The sequence below is a fragment of the Rhipicephalus microplus genome, chromosome 3, assembly GCF_043290135.1.
Source record: "Rhipicephalus microplus isolate Deutch F79 chromosome 3, USDA_Rmic, whole genome shotgun sequence".
Classification (NCBI taxonomy): domain Eukaryota; kingdom Metazoa; phylum Arthropoda; class Arachnida; order Ixodida; family Ixodidae; genus Rhipicephalus; species Rhipicephalus microplus.
The window spans coordinates 269140363-269159251 of NC_134702.1; the positions used below are offsets into that span (position 1 = coordinate 269140363).

At 44.5% G+C, this 18889-nt stretch overlaps 1 protein-coding gene and 1 long non-coding RNA gene across 3 annotated transcripts in view; one reads left to right on the forward strand and one right to left on the reverse strand.

Annotated features, from left to right (window-relative positions):
• The window catches only part of LOC119168092 (tRNA pseudouridine synthase-like 1), a 219908-nt gene extending 210840 nt beyond the window's left edge, over positions 1-9068 (forward strand). Inside the window, exons 7-8 of one of the 2 annotated variants that reach the window (XR_005109425.2) lie at positions 6568-6927; positions 7039-9068. Coding sequence is in view for 1 of the 2 variants with exons in the window: in XM_037419513.2 (XP_037275410.1) it covers positions 6568-6695 (128 nt within the window). In the remaining variant the exon portion in view is untranslated. Of the gene's footprint in view, positions 1-6567 lie in introns of both variants that reach the window. The other variant, XM_037419513.2, reaches the window with a different exon arrangement.
• Positions 9069-17378: 8310 nt separating this feature from the next.
• The window catches only part of LOC142804260 (uncharacterized), a 376481-nt gene continuing 374970 nt past the window's right edge, over positions 17379-18889 (reverse strand). The window contains exons 2-3 of the long non-coding RNA XR_012894552.1: positions 18526-18696; positions 17379-17497 (exon numbers count right to left, since the gene is read on the reverse strand). This is a non-coding gene — a long non-coding RNA (uncharacterized LOC142804260). The remainder of the gene's footprint in view (positions 17498-18525; positions 18697-18889) is intronic.

Consider the following 18889-nt stretch of genomic DNA (forward strand, 5'->3'; position numbering starts at 1 on the left):
ATCCTGCATGTGCCTCGACAATTGTGACGTCACAGCCGCTGTGCATTGACAATCCATCGAAAATACAGCCATCTGTTCAAAAACATGCGAAATCAACTCTGTTTATGAGAAAAGTCTCCTATTTCAAGTAGAATTTCGAAGTTTACTCAGTTTTTTTCAATTTTGTTCAGTCTCTTTTTAAAGAACCCCAGGTGGTCGAAAGATATCATACTGCGTCTCTCATAATCATATGGTGGTTTTCGTATGTAAAACCAGAACAATTATTATTATTATTATTATTATTATTATTATTATTATTATTATTATTATTATTATTATTATTATTATTATTATTATTATTATTATTATTATTAGAGAACACACAACACATCTTTGTCATTGCTGAATAGTTTCACAGTCAAACTGTGGCACACTTACTATGTGTGCGTGTGCGCTAATATTACGAGCTAACGTATACCTTAACTTTTTTAACTTAAACATACCACTACAGAATAAAGATTCTTCAATGCAGTGAAAAAAAACATCAAGCACTTGAAGTAAGTTGAAACCTATTATGTTTAGTTGGGCATGGATATGTACGCGCAGATACTATGCACATGTACTTATATACAGCACATGAAAAACAGTACAAAATACATTATCCATGGCAGAACACATGAGCGCACCGATATTACAATAGGCCTATTTCAATTTTTTTATGAACTGTGCTCAAACTTCTTTTTTTTTTATCTGAAGAACAAAATATCTATTCCTTGGATTACCCGAAGTGATGTATTAATGTGACAATAATAATTTGACCACAATTGATACTAGACAAATAATGGGGAAAAGAACTCACTAGTTTGAGTTGATACCTTTTTTTTAAACCATTTTTTATGATCCACAGTTAGTAAAGGCTAAGGTAATTGCTGATTGCTGTTAGTAAGGACAAAAATAGTTACAGTTACCATTCTTGCTTAACTAACTGTTCTTACCAATGGGGTAGTAACATATGTGACAAGCATTTACTACACCAAAGTTAGCAAGTACTACTACTTTTGTTTTTTAAGAGTGTAGTCAATGTAGTTAATCAACAGTGCGTATACTCCATCTCAGAAACACCTTGCAGCTGCGGTTCTTCTTAGCCAGTAGGAAACTCAAATGGCCCTTTGTGGGGTCTCAATGTGGCAAGAGCCAGGCTCTTGGAGTGAACAGACACAGTAGAAGCAGTCGGACCAAACCAAGCCAAAGAAGTTGCACATTTTCACTACTTTTGAACGGCAATATTATCAGTCAAATAATTATACATCAATCGTGATCAACACGCTATGACATCCTTACACAATAATAAACAACCCTCAACAACATGACAAACAAGGCGGTGTTGCTAACGCCTGACTCACTACAAGGGCCTTGGCAGACGGCCCGCAGTGTCGTGCTCCGGGATCTCCCTGCGAGAGACAACCGTTCGCGCCAAACGTCACCAGGAAAAAAAAGCGTCGATCAATTCTTTCGTGCCGCCACCAAGGCTTGCTGCCAGGGGTGACCGCTGGCGCTACCAATCTAACCATGATGATGTTAGTGGTGATCACCACTCGCGAACACAACACCACTTACCGCTCAATAGTTGTGACCCCGAAATACGGCTTTTGCACAGTACACGTGCGCAAGACACGTGACTTCACAGTGGGGTGTCGGCAATCCCACATCACCCCAACTTTAATTCGAACCATATCCTGAAAAGAAAAGAAATCTTGTACACAAGTTTTAACAAAACATGACAACCCATGTCTACACAATGCCCGTGCACCATGACACTGCCGCCGGTTAACACTGCTGCGCTGTCCGGCTCGACCTCACTACTGGCCCCGCAACAGCAACGTTACCGTCGGCGCGACGAACCGTCACTCGCGCCGACACGTCTTCCGGTTGCAACCAGCACTCACAAGAGCGCCGGACTGCAGGCAGTTGCGCAGGTCCCAGACATGTCCATCACCCGACATCGTGACCGCATTGCTGGCCAGAGGCGCTGACGATGTGCAGAAGACAGCCAGTCGCCGGTTACATCACTCCCACTGCGTACATCCGAAACACTCGACAGAACAATGCAGTAGGGCAAAGGGAGCTTCGGGCTCCTCGCCCACGTGGTACAATGGTCAGTACTGCTAGCTAATACATCGAGGCGGCCGAGACGCCTATCAAAATAAAATGAAAATCACTTTTCCTAACTCGTACATCGCAAGATAAAAAATTAAACCCAGGCCTGCACGGTAGGCCCAGCACAGTCACAGTGAAAGCTAGAAGAGCAGCCTTTCAGAGCCTTTTCATAACACTCATTGGGTAACTACTGCAAGCACATTTGCTTGGTACCCATTAGGGCATTATTAACAAACTTTTGGGTAGTAGGCCGGCATTCGTTGTGCTATTTTTCATCATTCTTCTGAGAAGCGTGGTATCAACTAAACACTTGCAGGGAATTTCGTGCCAATTGTTCATGCAGTGGCTGACGACTATGAGGAATCATGACTTTAGTGGGTATGTGCCACAGTTAATAAGGAAACAAGAACAAGCGGCGGACAACATGCAACTGCGCGTGACCCATAAGTCATCTCATAACAGCCTTCATTGTGAAAAAGTGAGAGAAGCAGAATGCACCACCTGAACGCCACAGTCCACCTAGTTGTGCCACGTGCGACAGGCAGCTGCGCAGAGCCTTAGACCTAGGCTTGACAACAGGCCTAGGCTAGACGACAGGCAGCTGCGCGAAGCCTAGGCTTGACAACAACCGGCATCCACCCAGCACCTAGCCCAGGTGCAGAAGAGGCAGCCGCAAGGAGACATCCACTCTGTAAGGTGGCCCCATCGCTCACTGCACACAGGAGCTTACCGAGCGATTGGTGTCCACCGTCCCGGAATGAGGCTTCTGTACTCACTCGCTCCAGGCCTGGTCTACAATCCTCGTGCTCTACGCTTTGCTCACCCCAGGATGCAGACCGCATGGCTGTCATACTATCTCAACAACGTTCTTAAAAACCGACAACAACGCAAAAAAAACAACACTTGCTAGCAGAAAAAAAAAAACTCAACGTGCCGACAAAACAACCGATCTCCTCACTCTTAACACAACACAACGCCGACGCTAGCAAAGAAGTCCTCCTTGGCCTACTTTACCCCGGCTCTAATAAAAGCTTGTATTGAACCGCGAAATCTGTCATCCGATGCTCAAAGAGCTCCACGTTAGGCAGCCAGTGTGTGGTCTCGATATGGGGGAACACCAGTGCCACAACGCTCTTGGAGTGAACGGACACAGTAGATGTGGTCAGAATGAGCCATGCCAACACACATTTATTTAACTACTTTAGCTTCTGCGCGAGACACGTGCGCCCTGAGGTGCACAAAGCTTTACAAGGGGATGTCAGCAGCCGCACACCCTCAAGACCTGTTCATGCGCATGGTGTTGTCTCCTCGTTGTTTTTTTGGCGTTGGCTTGCCCACCTTATTGATACTTGTTCCTTGAAGTTAATTTAAAAGCCTCCTCATGAACGGCACCTCACTTTTCTTCATGTTCTGATACCCACTTATGCTGGGTATATTCACTGGTATTTGTGCGAAAGGCGTTTTTTTTATGACAGCGCTAATGCTGGTGCCTTCATCGAGCTTTATTTTTTTCTCTTCCCTTAATTTTTTCTTTCTGCAGCATCGGACATTTTCAGTGCTATTAATTCCACTTCATTCGGACAATATTGGTTGTTTGACCTACGGTGTTCCAGTGATGCACTTGAAGCACTTTTAGCAGCCATCACGTACCATTTTTGTGTGGAAGACCAAATTATTGGCACTAAGAACGATGTAGACATTTAGAGTGTTTCATATTGTCAGCATATCTCCGGCGCTAATGTTGTGGCACTGTCAGTTCAGTGAACATCCAACCACTTTTACAGCTCCGCAACGCCTGGATAGGTTTAGCAGCATAAAAAAAAAAAACGTTGCTGATACCTCCGTAGAAATCGGTAAAACACGAAATTAAAAGGTGTTCTCACAGAAGTAGTTTAATGTTTGCTGTACGTTAATATAAGAGAGCTAGCGCTATGTCTATTGGCGCTGAGGCGTTAAGGCGAACTTCTATTTGAAACGAGCCAAATGGGATAGACGCTTAGAACGACAGGTTGAAGGAACTAATGGCGGATGCCATGGTCATGACTGCACCTTGCCAAGAATGCTGTGAAAGGGCAGTGACAGATATAAAAGGCTATTTTTTTTAACGTACAAAGAACCTGACCGTGGCACAAGGCATAGTCTGAATATAGTCTGAATATTCAAAGTCTGAAAATTCGCCCTATATCTTCATGTTGGACTGCAAATGTCAACGAAGGACGATAGTGTTCCGTCTAGAGAGAGTGAATAAAACAGTTATTTGGTGCTCTGCGAGAGAAAAACAGTGAATGAGATTCTTGAGACCATCTGTTAAAGTGCCTCGATGCGTGCAGCGAATAGGTGCCACCACCGTATAGTCTTAGTCAAGTGCAGGAACCACCCACCTTTTCGTCCATCGCCTTGCATTGTCAGCTCAGCGTATTAAACCCTACTTTCCTTAGAATAGGTATGACATTTATGGTATGAAGAAACACGCCACCATATATTTATGTGTTAATTTTCTGCCTCAGATATACGAAACATTCGATTTTTAGTGGACACTACGCGTAAGTATGACCATAGAAATGTGAGCAATATTGTTGGGAATGCAGAAGTGGTTGGATTTCGGACCGTGGCCTGGACCGTGGCCAAGGCATAGTGTGCCTGGCATTTCTCGCCGCAGGCCGAGAGGTCATGGGTCCGACTCCGGTTAACAGAACTTCTAACATCACAGTATTTTATACCAGGGTCCGCCACAGCCCTGCTGACATATTTCCATCGCAGATATAACGTTGGAAAATAAATACTGACAGATTGCACAGAAAAAAGAAGGCAAGATCTGTCATGTGGACTCGAACCAGGAATCTCTTGATTCGCAATGCTAACCACTATGCCACAAAACGTACATTGTAGGATTCGGTGACGGCAAGCCATTTATATACACTGTGCAGCGATCCTCAAATCTTCCAAACTTTTGTGCGTTTTTGTTATCAGTAGCGGGATGGGGTGAGGGACTCGTGTTTGGTGTGGTCATTGCCTTGTGCGTTTGTACGAGCTCCACCTCCACGAAGCGGGGTCTTTGCTACACACATGCTTATCTTACTTGTAGTTTTGGAGAGGATGAAGTTCACTTCACTCGGCGCCACGGCCGCATGTACGCAAAGAGTGCGCTGCTGACACACGACGATAGAAGAATTGTCACAGTTGTTTGCTCTTGTCCTGTGTATACTTGTGCGCTCGTTTCGCACGCCTGTCTTTCTGTTTAAACAGCGTGCTTTAAGTGTCGAGGTGCGGCCGTTGTTGAGGGATGTGCTGCAAGTTTCAGCTGCCTGCCATTCCTAACGTGGCTTTGCAATTTGTTGATGTTGCTGCTACAATGTATAATCAATGCTCAACTACCTCTGTGAAGACGCGTTTCACTTTTGTGCTATACCGATTTTTATGTTAGGGGATCATCCACTTTTTGCTTCGTTGTCTTCCTATCATAAATATCTTTATGATGCCATTTTTGTGGCGGAAATATATTGCTGAAGGCTTGGTGTAACCCGGCATACAAAACTTTCACGTTAAAAGAGTGATCCAAATAATAGTGAAAAAATATACTTGATGCTTGGGTTTTAGCATTATATGAGATTATTTCATTACAGATTACACCATTTATTTTTTGCTTCCAGGCAGTAAGCCCCCAAAAAGCGCAAACTCAGAGGGATGCAAATGGTCTAAAATGTATGGGGGCTGCCATGTCGTTTTGCATCATAGTGTTTAGGGTGGCTATTGCAGTTACCAACCGGTTATTTTTTCAATATTTTAGAAATTGATTATAAAATGCCTGTCTGAGACAGAAGGTCTGAGACTAAAGGTCTGAGACTGAAGGTAAATGCCTGAGACTGAAGGTCTAACGCATTGCGTATCGCCATAACAAGTTATGCAAGAGGCACGACTGAAACCCTTATCTCTTGTTTATAATGAAACAGTTACACTCGGAAATATATCATGTGCTTCACAAGACTCCTCGTCGCTTCAGCAGTGTGGCAAGGTGGTTGTGAAATGGAGTAGCACCACTCGCACTCGCAGGAGACTCTCTTGGGATACCTTGCTTGAGAACCCTTGCCTGTGGTAGATCCAAGCCTCGTTAATGGTACTTGGTGGCTGTGGGAAACCATGCTTGCCATGTCTCTGATGCTTCCCCGTAATGTGCATTGTTCTTATTGTGGTGAAGCCGGCATGTTACACTTGTGTGAACAGTAGATGGTGTGAATATGGGAACCGAATAGTGTCCTACTCGATCCATTGTTTAACTCTGTTCTAGTAATTACGATGTGTAGAAAGCACTTACTTGAAATTTGTATCATAATTTCAGTAGAATATCCTTGTCATCTGCTGGCTTTCAGTGACAAACTGCAAGCGCAACCGAGACGGATGGAAAAATCGCTCACTACAAACTCTCTCTTGCAGATCTGGATTTGAACGCAGAGATGCCGAATGAAGTGGCCGATATGTACGATGCCAAGAAAAATGAACCACTCTACGAAGAGGAGAATGAGATCGACGAAGAGGTCGTCGAGCAAGTTACAGCAACCTGAGTATGGCTCAGAGTTATGGCAACATGGCTGGGACACTGTGTTCCAGAAGGACTTCTTTAAGGGCCAGTTGTTGCTTACATTAGTCAGGTTCTGGTGAAAAATACATTTCGTGAAAAAGAGAAGAAGGTGAAGCACCAACTACCATCTGTTTAATGGCAATCTTAGAAACCTGCAGGGAAGGAAGGGTCACTTTTCGCGGATGCCTGAAGAGTGATCGTACGAGGTCAAAGAGGTATGTTATCAAAGTAGCACGTTTCTGAGTTACAGAAAGTTATAAATCTGTCACTGCCACAATCAGACCCTTTTCTTCTGTTGGAAACATGTGTATCTTTTTCTTCCTCAGAAAGTATCGAGAAAGTGGACATCGAACGAATGTGCTTTCAACTCTAACATGTGTCCCAAGTGTGGAGAAAGAACACCAACAGCTGCTCTCCCAAGCGTGTCGACTGTATGGTGAACACACAACAGGATAGCACCCTCCTACAAAATCGAGAATAGAGCCAGCAGCCAAAAAGAAAGAAAAAGATTAATATACTCTTCAGTCATAGGAATCGAAAGTAAAACATGTCCTTACAGAAGTATAGTGGAATTTTTATTGTATACATTGATGCAACAGAGCTTGCACAATGTCTGTTGGTGTTTGGCAGCTGTAACACCCTTTAACCTAGATGCACTCATGTTAACGCTTGGTGGCACATCTCCATCCCGACGAATAAAGACCATGATCAATAATTTAACAAACCTTATTGAAAACTGTGGCCGTACTAGAGGCTAGCTTCATAGTAAAGCAGACTGAAAAAGATGAAGACAGGTACTGAACTAACAACTGTCATGTTTATTGTGCAGAAAGGAATGAATACATGTTGTCCGACTGCGTGTGCATCGTCACATTACAGATACTTGTCACTTTTGTCGAGCCAGCTAAATTCGCAATCATGAAGACATATAGACAAGGCAGAAATGCAGAGATCATGGTTGTGAAGAAATCGTGGTTGTATGTGTGTGCGTAATGTGAACAGCTGTATGCTAATATTTCACATGGCTGACGATGACAAGAACGCTGTGAAGCAATGGTGTACAGTCATAGGCGTCACAATTTGATGACCAATGAGGAGTAGCTATACCTTTTACTTTGTTGTTGTGCTGGTGCAGTCTCTCTTTAGTGGCAAGTATGTGTAATGAGATGACGCACCTGCAGTCAGACTACCTGTATTCATTCCTTTCTGCACTATAAACGCAACAGTTGTTAGTTTTACAGTGTCTGTATTGTGTACTCCTTCATCTTGTGTCTTCAAATTTTTGGGCTGTTCTACTATGAAGTCAGACCAACTAGCCCCATTTTGCATGCTCTTAAGAAGAGGGAAGCACATCGTGTCTCCCCCTAGCTCGGCTGAGATCTTTTTTGGGACGAGACCAAGCAGTGTTTACCCCGTTTCACAAGCTGATGGCACTGCTGGCAGCAGTAGCAAATAGTGCGTCAACTATTTTAACAATCTCAAACAATTTCATGCACTACAAACACATAAAGTGACTGTATGGTTAGGATTCATGTTTTAAAGCGTCCAAAGTGTTTTATTAATTTTTGGAATCAATTGCAAAAACCCGCTTGCATGCAGCTCAGCAGAAGCTTGTTGTGAGGTGGTGATGCGCTGCCTTTTTGCAACATGGTCTAGGCCGAGTTGTTTGTCTTTGCAACACGTCCCACAAACTCGCTGGTGAGTCATTTTTCACGAGTGTGATTTTCCCTAGCTGGCAAAGGAAATAGCTTTAAACATTCTTCAAGGGATTCGTGCAGTTCAGGAAGATTGCAATTGTGGACTGCCCTCATCGAGAGGACGGGAAAGCTTGCCGAAGCGAGCGACCGAATGCGATATCAGTGAAAAACGGTGGCAGAGAAAGTGTTCGTATGGTAAATGTTGTGATTGGGCGAAGAGGCTGGATGATCTTGAGTCAAGCACCTTGCGGAGGATGGTGCACATATTTATTGAGACGTGAGATTCCAACAATCACCTAGGTGGTGCAGTGTTTCGAAGAGAATGAGATGCAATCGACCATAGCCACAACAATAATGCAGAGGATGTTGAGTAGCTTGGCTTCAATTACAAAGAACGCTCTCTAAACGCATTTCTCATAGAAGCAAAGTGCATTGGGCAATTCCACCGCTGGTTTCTACAGAGCTGCGATGCCAGACTCAAGTTGGGAAGAGTACGATATGTTAAGAACTTTTCTCGTGGGATCACGACAATCACTAAGTGGTGCGTGCTAGATAGGATCATTCAGTGCTATTGCAGGGACAGTAGGAAACAAAAAAATGAAAAAAGAACATGCACTATTACTTGGGATAATAAAGCTTTGGAATGATTGATTCAATGATTTCTTTGTTAATTGACTCAATGATTCATTTAAGTTGATTTATTCACTAAAGTAAATATTTTTTTATAGCTATGGCATGGACATCTTAAAAAGCTTTGATTTGCAAGACCTCTTAGAACAGGTAACATTTCATATAGACAAAGCTGGGCCAATTCTTTTGGAAAGGATGCCGGCCGGTCCAAATATAAACAAAACTGATTTGAGTTGGAGCTATGGGCCACCTGCTACAATATTCAAAAGTAAGTATAGTGCTCAATTTTTCATGCAGACAGGTGGCAAGTGCTCAAATGGAGTCGCGAATACACCATTTGACAAGCTGTTGGCAGCTCTGTCGAAGATACGGACGTCCTCAGTCAATCATGACAGAGTGCACTACATGACTATGTTTCTATGCAAATGTGCTTTCCACCAATCTGGCAAGTGGCCCACTTGCCAGATTCGTGGCCCACTTGCCAGTTCTAGTATTGTTTTTATTGATGCTGCCAGGCTTGTATGTACCTCTGTTGAAAAGAGGACGAAGACGAGCTTGTGGAAAAGACGAAGTCATATTGCCAGTGGTTCGTCCCTTGGCCACAATTACGGGAAGGGTGCCGATGCTTTGGAGGAGATTATTAAAAGTTCAAAGAGATTTACATCGTATAGTCAACCCGTACTCCTATTTTCTGAATTGCGTTATAATTCCTAATTATTATTTTCTAAATTACATAGCTCAGAGTTAGTACCTATGTTTTTACTCATTTATTGGTATACTTGCAAATTTGTTACATGACTACTTCGTTCATCTTCAACGAGACGACAGTTAATAAAATAATTTGGAATTTTTTTTGAAAACTACCCAGTTCTTGGCCAATCTAGCACTGTGGGTGTGTGCCACTGTCCAAGGTTCTACTCTACTCTACGGTGCAGCCTGATGTCCTTGGGCGCCGTTAATTACAGGTTTCTGTTATGGCATAATGTGGCACTGGTGGAGGTGCTAGGTAGTTTTCTATGCGCTGTACCCATGAGGAAGGTTTACACCCCAACATGGATGCCTTACAGCCAACCTTCGGCACAGCTGGCGGCATCTCGGCCTACCCCCCCCCCCCCCCCCCCCAACTTAGGCCCTCTTCCAGAACGCTCCAGAACCATGGCAAGAGTGACAACAGCAAGTCAGATTGAACAGACCACGACTCCGCCAGTTCCATGGCCGCCAGCCCGTCGAACCCCAAAGCCCTTCCATGGGGAGCCCTATGAAGACGTTGAAACTGGCTGGACCAACACGATGTGGTCGCCGTCGCCAACAAGTGGAACGATCACCGGAAGCTCAGGTATGTTTATTGCTAGGTGGAGCATTCGGCCCGCATTTGGATTGAGAACCATGAGGCTGCCTTGACAACCTGGCTGGTATACTGCACTCAGTTGCGGAACACGTATGGTAGGGCCGGCCGAAAAGAACAAGCAGAATGTCTTCTCAAATTTCGCAATCAAGGACCAAACAGAAGCGTTAATGGCCATGTTCGTTGAAGAGATGTCCTGGCTGTACCGTCGAGCTGAGTCCGCAATGATGCAAGACAAAAAGGTATGTTTTCTGATGCGTGGCGTCAAAGAAGAGCTGTTTTCAGGACTCGTGCGAAACCCACCAGCTTGCGTGGGGGAATTCCACAGCAAAGTGATAATGATGGAGTGAATGCTAAGACAGCGCTCTTCACAGAAGCTATACTTGCTCCTGCGCCGGCGGACAACTGTTTTCCTTGACCAACCAGCCTGCAGATGCCGCAATACTTCTCGGGCCCGCCGCAATATCAAAACCCACAACCAACCAGCCTGCAGACGCAGCAGCACTTCTTGGGCCCGCCACACTGTGAGAACCCGTGACCTAATGTGCGGAAATGTAGTGTGTCGCTCTTCCGACAATCGATCACTTTATTGCTACCACTGTGTTGAGCTAGGTCACTTGTACCGGGAGTGCTCGTATCGACAGATGGGCTTGCCTGGATTTCGACTTGACGCTCATCGGCGTCAGGATTGCGAACGACCCCGTGCTACTGCAGAGTACTTGACGAGTACTCTTGGAATCTTCAGCGACCCCAATACCATTCTCCATCTCCTCGCCACTCTACATCCCTGGGTCAATACTCCATCTTTGCAGATGTTGCGGGGCGGTTTGCTAGGTTCCCAAGCCCATACCGGGGAAATAAGGAACGGCGGCCTTCGGGGGTGGAATGGCTGTTAAGCTATTGTCAAAGCATTCTGCTCAGATCCGTCCTTCCCGTCGAGACCCCTCATCGACAAGCAACCCGTTTCTGCTTACATTACCATTGCAGCCAGTCCGGGAGGATGTTTTCTGTTTGGGTCAGTCCCAGGCATGGTACTTTCCTGCATGATTGCAGTGAAATGTTAGCCCTTGTGCCGCTGCTTTGCGCTGCGGCCGAACTGATCCGAGGTCATCCAGAATGCGGTATTTGTAGTCGATGTGAGCTGCCACGCCACTTCTCGGAGTGTCGCCAAGCACTGTCGATGACTTGTGATGTTCCTTTTAAGCAGTTGATATTGCAGCCAGTCCAGGAGGATGCGCGCGGCGCTTTCCCTATGGGTCAGTCCCAAACACAGTACTTTCCTGCAAGATTGCAGTGAAATATGAGCCCTTGCTGCACTGCTGCGGAACTGATCCGAGGCCGTTCAGAACGCGGTATTTGTAACCGTCGATGTGAGCAGCCACGCCACCTCTCAGAGTGTCCTCAAGCACATGTCGATGACTTGTGGTGATTCTTCTAAGCAGTTGATATTGCAGCCAGTCCAGGAGGATGCGCGCGGCACTTTCTGTTTGGGTCAGATTGCAGCGAAATAGTAGCCCTTGTGTCGCTGCTTTGCGCTGCTCCCAAACTATTTCCTGTTGAGGAGACCGCTATCAGCATAGTTGAATTCATGTAGAAAGTTGTGAGGTTATGCATAATCATCGTGTGTAATATTATTACATGCATCATGTATGAAAAACATATACGTGTTGTCCCAGTGCACGCTGCTTCAAACTGACTATTTTTCTTTGAATGTGAAGCATTTCTTAGCGAACTTCGGCGACTTTGAGTCTGTCTGTCTGTCTATCTGTCTATTTATCTATCTATCTATCTATCTATCTATCTATCTATCTATCTATCTATCTATCTATCTATCTAGATGGATGGATGGATGGATGGACGGACGGACGGACGGGCGGGCGGGCAAGCGGGCGGGCGGGCGGGCGGGCGGGCGGGCGGGCGGGCGGGCGGGCGGGCGGATGGACGGACGGACGGACGGACGGAATGGAATGGAATGGAATGGGTGGGTGGGTGGGTGGGGATGGATGTGGACGGACGGACGGACCGTGACAATAGATAGTGATAGATAGATAGATAGATAGTGACAATAGATAGTGATAGATAGTGACAATAGATAGTGATAGATAGTGACAATAGATAGTGATAGATAGTGACAATAGATAGTGATAGATAGATGGTTTCAGTAGGCACGTTCCCAAGACATAAGCTGGAAGCAATCATGAGACAAGTGAGCGCAAAACTCACAACTAAAGACGATAGACGAAACATCTGCATTATTGCGGGCAGTTTAAATGATGTCTTAAATGAAGATTCGGCAGGATTAGCGACCACACTGGCGAAAGGGGTCGATGACATGCACACTATTTTCACTCAGGTACAGGTAGTCATACGCACGATATCGGAGGTCCTGGTGCGTGACGGCAACCTGCAAAGAGCGGTTGTCGATGCATACAAAGACGTATGGCAGATGAGTCTAGAGAAAGGTTTCGTAGTGGAAATAAACAGAGAGGTGTATAGGTTGGGTGGTTTTCAATGAGAAACAATTCACTTCGATAGGAGGCTAGGTCGCGATGTGGGTTGCAGGACGTGCAGTAGCTTTCGGAGGGGGAGGGGGGTGGGGGCACGCGGGCTCTTTGGTGTCCAGGATAGCTAGTAACGAGTAAACAACCAGGGGGACTCCTTGACAGGTCGTATAGGCAGATATGATTCCAAAGTGGCACCAATATCTAAGGTACTTAGAGTCTGAGGGAGAAATCAACGTAGGCACGAACGCCGAGTTAATTCAGACGTTGGGTATATTAACATGCAGCGTGACAGGAATAAGGATGAAGTGAGGAGAGATAGAAAAACAGCTAAGGAAGGAGAAGCTAATGGTATATAGGTTTGTAGAAACACATCTTCAAACATGAAACAACCATCTAGGCATCTGGACTGGGCATGGCAATATTGTAATAGAACAGAAGACAGCAGAAAGGGGGGTGGTATTAGGGGATTCATTCATAAAAGTACAGACAGGCAAACCGCCAAGCAGGAGTGCAGGGAACATTTATGGTTAAAAGCGAAAGCGGCAGGGCAGATGACGCTCCTGGGTTTTTTATACTTGTGGACCGAGGCTTAAGCTAGAGAAGAAAACCGAGAAATGGTGCAGTGTATAGAACATGACATTGACGAACTAGGAGAAGAGTGCGAGGTAATTATATTAGGAGATGTGAGTGTAGATATGGATGGATATATGAACCCAAAAGGCAGAATGCTAATGTATATGTGGGAAAGGTATAAATTAATCATTAGCAACAGTACCGATAAATGCGAAGGGCAGATAACATGGGAGGTAGGAAAACTGCAGTTGATGATGGATTATGCAGTGATGTCACATAGGATGTATGAACGGCTAAGGTTGATGAACATCGATGAATATGGTTTTAAAAAGCGGGATGTATGAACGGCTAAGGTTGATGAACATAGATGAATATGGTTTTAGAAGCTTAGGTAGTGATCACAAATGTATCAAGTTCAGTTTTGGAAGAGAAATGAAAAAGGAAAGGTAGCATTATGAATAACCACACGGTAATATTTATTCAGAAAGGCAAATAGAAATAGAAATAAATAGATTAAGAAAATAATCAGTGAGGATACTAAAGCAGAGTGGACGTACACAAATCGAACTCGATTGTGTGAGTTGGAGCTTGCTGAGGTATGAGTCAAATCAACTGGAAAAGGGAGACACAAAACGAAGAGCTGGTGGGATGAGGAAGTTAAGAGAGCCATAGTAAGACGTCGGGAAGCCTCCAGGGAACACAGGTATGCTAAATGGAGGGGTGAACCAGAAGATGATGCCAAAATAAGATGGGATAACTTTTTGGGCTGCAGAAGGGAAGTGTCCAATGTGATCATTGAAAATATTAGAAGAAAGGGGGCCCAATGAATAGCGAAAGTAAAAAAAAATGATAGAAAGGCAGCTGCAAAGTTTTGGAACCATCTCAATTCTCAGAGTAATAAGACAAACATGGAACAAAGGTTTATAACTACAGCTCAAGCGTTTAGACTAGGAGGGGATGAGGCAATGAAATATATAAGAAAAATGATGACAGACCAGTTTAAACACCAAGGAAGCGCTGCATGCACCATGCCGGATGAGGGTGGACCAATTAGTGCGGTGGTCCCACTGGGACGAGAGAAAAAAAAGTGGGTTTGAAGAGGGTTCCTAATAGCACATCAACAGGCCCTGATGGCATCCCAATTATGCTAATAAAGAAACTAGGACCGAACTCCAATCAAATACCAAGAGAGGAAGTGAGCAAAGCACTAATGGATAGTGAAGCCCCCAATGGGTGGAAATTAAGCTTGATCTATAAAGGGGGAAAAGCTCATACAAACAACTACTGTCTTATAACAGTGATATCCGTAGTTCACAGGCTGGTGATGCAGATAGTAAAAAAAAAAAAAGACTACAGACATGGGTAGAGAAAGAGGGGGTGCTGGGAAAACTACAAAATGGGTTCTGTAAATAAAGGAGGTTGGAGGAGAATCTGTTTTCATTGATGCAAAATCGGAAATGATTTTATTTTCCAACGAAATTGTTCGGTGTCCTTCAGGCGAAAAGCTGCATTGTACAACTTGAATGTGCCTGAAGGCCCTCACATGGCAGCAGTAACACTAAAACCAACATAAATACAGATGTTTAGCATATATCGAAATAAAATACACCATTTTAATTGAAACTGCATTTTAATTGCAGTGTATGCAATGGCAGAAAAAGAACACAGGCCCCTGTGGCTGGCATTTCTAAATATTAAGGGAGCTTACAATAGCCTGATTAAAAAAGACTTACAGAAGACATACTGGATGCACTAGATGTGGAAGATGGAATAACTAATCTTCTAAAAGATATGTATGAAAGTAACAATGTAGTTATCAAATGGGAAGAACAGGTATCTGAACCTATACAGATACAACGCGGGTTTCGACAGGGATGTCCCTGTGTTAATTATGCTGTATCTCCAGGGACTAGAAGCCAAATTAGAGGGGAGTCGACTCGGATTCAGCCTCCCTTTTACCAAGCAAGGAAAATACATTGAACAGTCACTACCAGCATTGATGTACGCAGATGATATAGTATTAATAGCCTACAACAAGGAAAATCTGCAGGGATTGATAGACATCTGTGGTAATGAGGGAGATAGGTTAAATTTGAAGTTCAGCAGGGAAAAATCGGCAATCATAGTTTTTAATGATGACAAAGGCAGTAAGCATAAGATACAGGAATTCACGCTAGAAAAGTGGATAAGTGCAAATATTTGGGCATATGAATAAATAACAGGGTTATGTACGTAAGGGAGCACGAAAGATACGTAACGACTAAGGGCACCAGGAATGCAGCTGTAATGAAAAATAGGGCACTGTGATACAATAGGTATATGACGTTGTGAGAGGAACTTGGAAAGGTGTCATGGTCCAGCAAGGTTCCTTTTGGCGTTGCATAAGTGTATGCCAGACTGAAAGGGTGGTTGTTGCCAGACTGCTGCTAAATTTGGCTGAACATTTTTTTTGTAGTTTTGGCTTTTCCGTAAGAGTTTGGTGCTATCCGCGGTGCATTTTGCGAGTGTTCTCTTGCTGTGTGCGCAGCTGTGCGATTAAGATATCGCGTCTCAGTATTGGGGATGACTGGGAAAACTGAATAGAGTCGCAGGAGGTGATGCGCTGCCCCCCTCCCCCTTACTTTTCTTTTTTTTTCCTCTCAGCTGATCGTGTCGCGTCGACCGCGCGCTACGACGCGGGACGCTACGCTTCCCCTAGCTGTGTCAGCACAAGACATATCGTTAGGACTCGTATATACATGTGATGAATAAGCGTTCCAAGGCTGGTTAATTGGGGTATGTTGGATATGCTACAGCTATGTACGCCTGGACTCGCGAAATGACCGCGGATAGCACCAAGCTCTAACGAAGAAGCCACAACTACAGAAAAAAAATTTTAAGCCAAATTAAGCGGCAGTCTGGCAACAACCACCTCAAAGTCTGGCAACAAATTTATGCAACGCCAAAAGGAACCTTGTCATTTGTTTTGTATACTGTTTTTGTAATGTTAGTATATATTACTCAGTTTAACAACCTAATAAATTATTTGTTGGTTTATAAGTATTATTAAAAGGAAAATAGGTTGATTGTTTGTTGGGTTTGCCCCTGGTTTCGGTTTGGAGCGTATTTTGATCCTACGAGAAGTGATTCTTAAAAAAAGAGAAAAGAAGAGAAAAGTGAGCCCCGTTCTTGTCTGCTTCAGTGAGCGACACCGCCACAGTAGCTCACGAGGGATGGGGGTGAGGGGGGATAAAAAGGATAGGAGTAAAGATGTAGGAAAGCCGAAGAAGGAGAAGAGAGGAAGAGACGTGAGGTGGTGAGCGAGAGACGACAAAAAATGAGGGGATAGAAAAGAAAGGAAAGATGGGAGCACGGTCACTGGAGTCCGAGGACGGGGCGCACCTGCGAGAGCTCCTTTCGGCGTCGGTGGATGGCGTAGAGCTAGTCCAGTAAGTCAGGGCTGCACTGTCGTCGGAGGTGGAAGGTCGTCGGCGGCAGGAGGTGACGTAGGGCGAAGCCAGTCGGCCAGAGCCACGCTGACGCCGGAGGTCGCAAGCGCGCGGAGCGCGCGACCGGTCAGCCCGAAATCCAGCTAGCGAGTTTTGATCCTACGACTACCCAAATACAGTACATGTGTACAGTATTGTACACATACAGTACACATACGTACAGTATCACACACAATATTGTACAGTACATGTGTACGTTCTACATCGCAATGTGCCATGTCAACAGCATTCGCCGAACACCGTGTGATAAATCTGCATCGCAACGTCAACAGACTGTTTCTTTTGTAGACAGAGAGGAAATCGGTGGTCTGGTGTCAGATTAATGGTCATCCTTGCCTTTCGTTCGCAAAATCTATGCGTCCAGTGACGCTGTTCTGGTACCACGTCTACTGCGGCGCGTTTTTCTGTCATCAGAGCGTCAATAAATAGCGCGAACAGCATTGCTTACCCAGTGGCGGAGGAAACAATGCAGTCAGTTGCATCGTTTTTGCTTACGGGCCTGGAGTTTTGTGTGTCCTTGTACGTCTCGGCAAGAAAGTGCATCGATTCTGCGAGGATAATCAAACATTCGAAATCAAAGGAGGCGGCATTCAGGAAGATCAGTCCAATATGTGCTTAGGAGAAACTTAATTGTTAACTTGTGTTGCAGACAGTACATTATTGTTATTGATTGCAGCAGTGCTCTGAGGGACGAGGATCTTTCAGTGCGCTGCTAAAATCAAGAATGCGATCCAACTTGCGTATGCAATTTTCAGTTTTCATGCAGCACATTATTGATCGCCTTATATGAAAAAGTTAACAAAAAAGTCATTTATGTACGTGCTATGCATGCCACGTTAAGCTTCTGTGCTAACTATACCCTTGCACTGGATATTAAAATGTTTACATGCTTACACTCTGAGGAAGAGATGGTTTGCTTATTTCTTTTAAACAAATCTGGAATGTTGGCCATGTTGTCGCTTGTGCCTCTAGACCAGGTAGTCGTGCCTGGACCACCAAGCAAACCAGCTTGACCTCCCTCATGCCCAGGGTCACACATCTTAATTCATGCGGCTACGATGTGCTGCTGCACTTCCACTATGAGTTGAATATGTTCGCAAGTAGACTGCCATATAAAGCACTTGCAGGTGCTCTTCGGTTTTCTTTTCTTTTTTAGCGCGTTATAGTGCAGCGATTGGTTCGCAGGTAGGACTTGCAAACCTTGTACGGCTATGGACAGGGCTGACTATTGTAGCTTCGTATGCATGTAGAAACCTTTTCCAAGTAGAAAGGTTATTATCATCAACATAAGAGAAAAGTATACAAGCTGTTTTCATCCAACCTTTCTTCACGAATGAGATAAAAATGACTAACCCATTACTACTTGAATTACTAGCCATACTGTACAGGTTGCCGTCAATTTAATCAATGCAACACCCAACATTAAAACCACACTAATTCATTAATTTCACCTGTGACGGCAATGTTAGTACAGTCAGCATTAGGCTGGCAATCCTGGCACTGCACGAGAGCCTCTTTCAATGTTGCCTATAGCAGCTAGATTACAAAAGCACTACAGTTTTGTCGAAAAACTCACATGATCTACGAAGTCTTCACGTCTCGCTATTGAGGTGACCAGGGCATGGTTGGAAGTGCTGCGATCATATGTCTGACTAAGGAGCTGAAGTGCTTGCTTCATGTGTGATGCCTGTATTGCGTTGATTTGCTTGCATCGGATCCATGCATTCATTGTGCACGATGACCTAAACTGATACGACACATGCACCTTAAAATCTCATAACATAGACAGATTAAGAGATGCCCTTCTTGGCTACCTAGTTCATAACTGAAGCTCAACAGTGGCAGGACAAAAACATGTGGGTCTAAAGGACCGGGCAAAATCCTCCTGACCTTATATGATGGTCTACTGACAAATTTTGTCGCCTCCTCACCAATGCCAA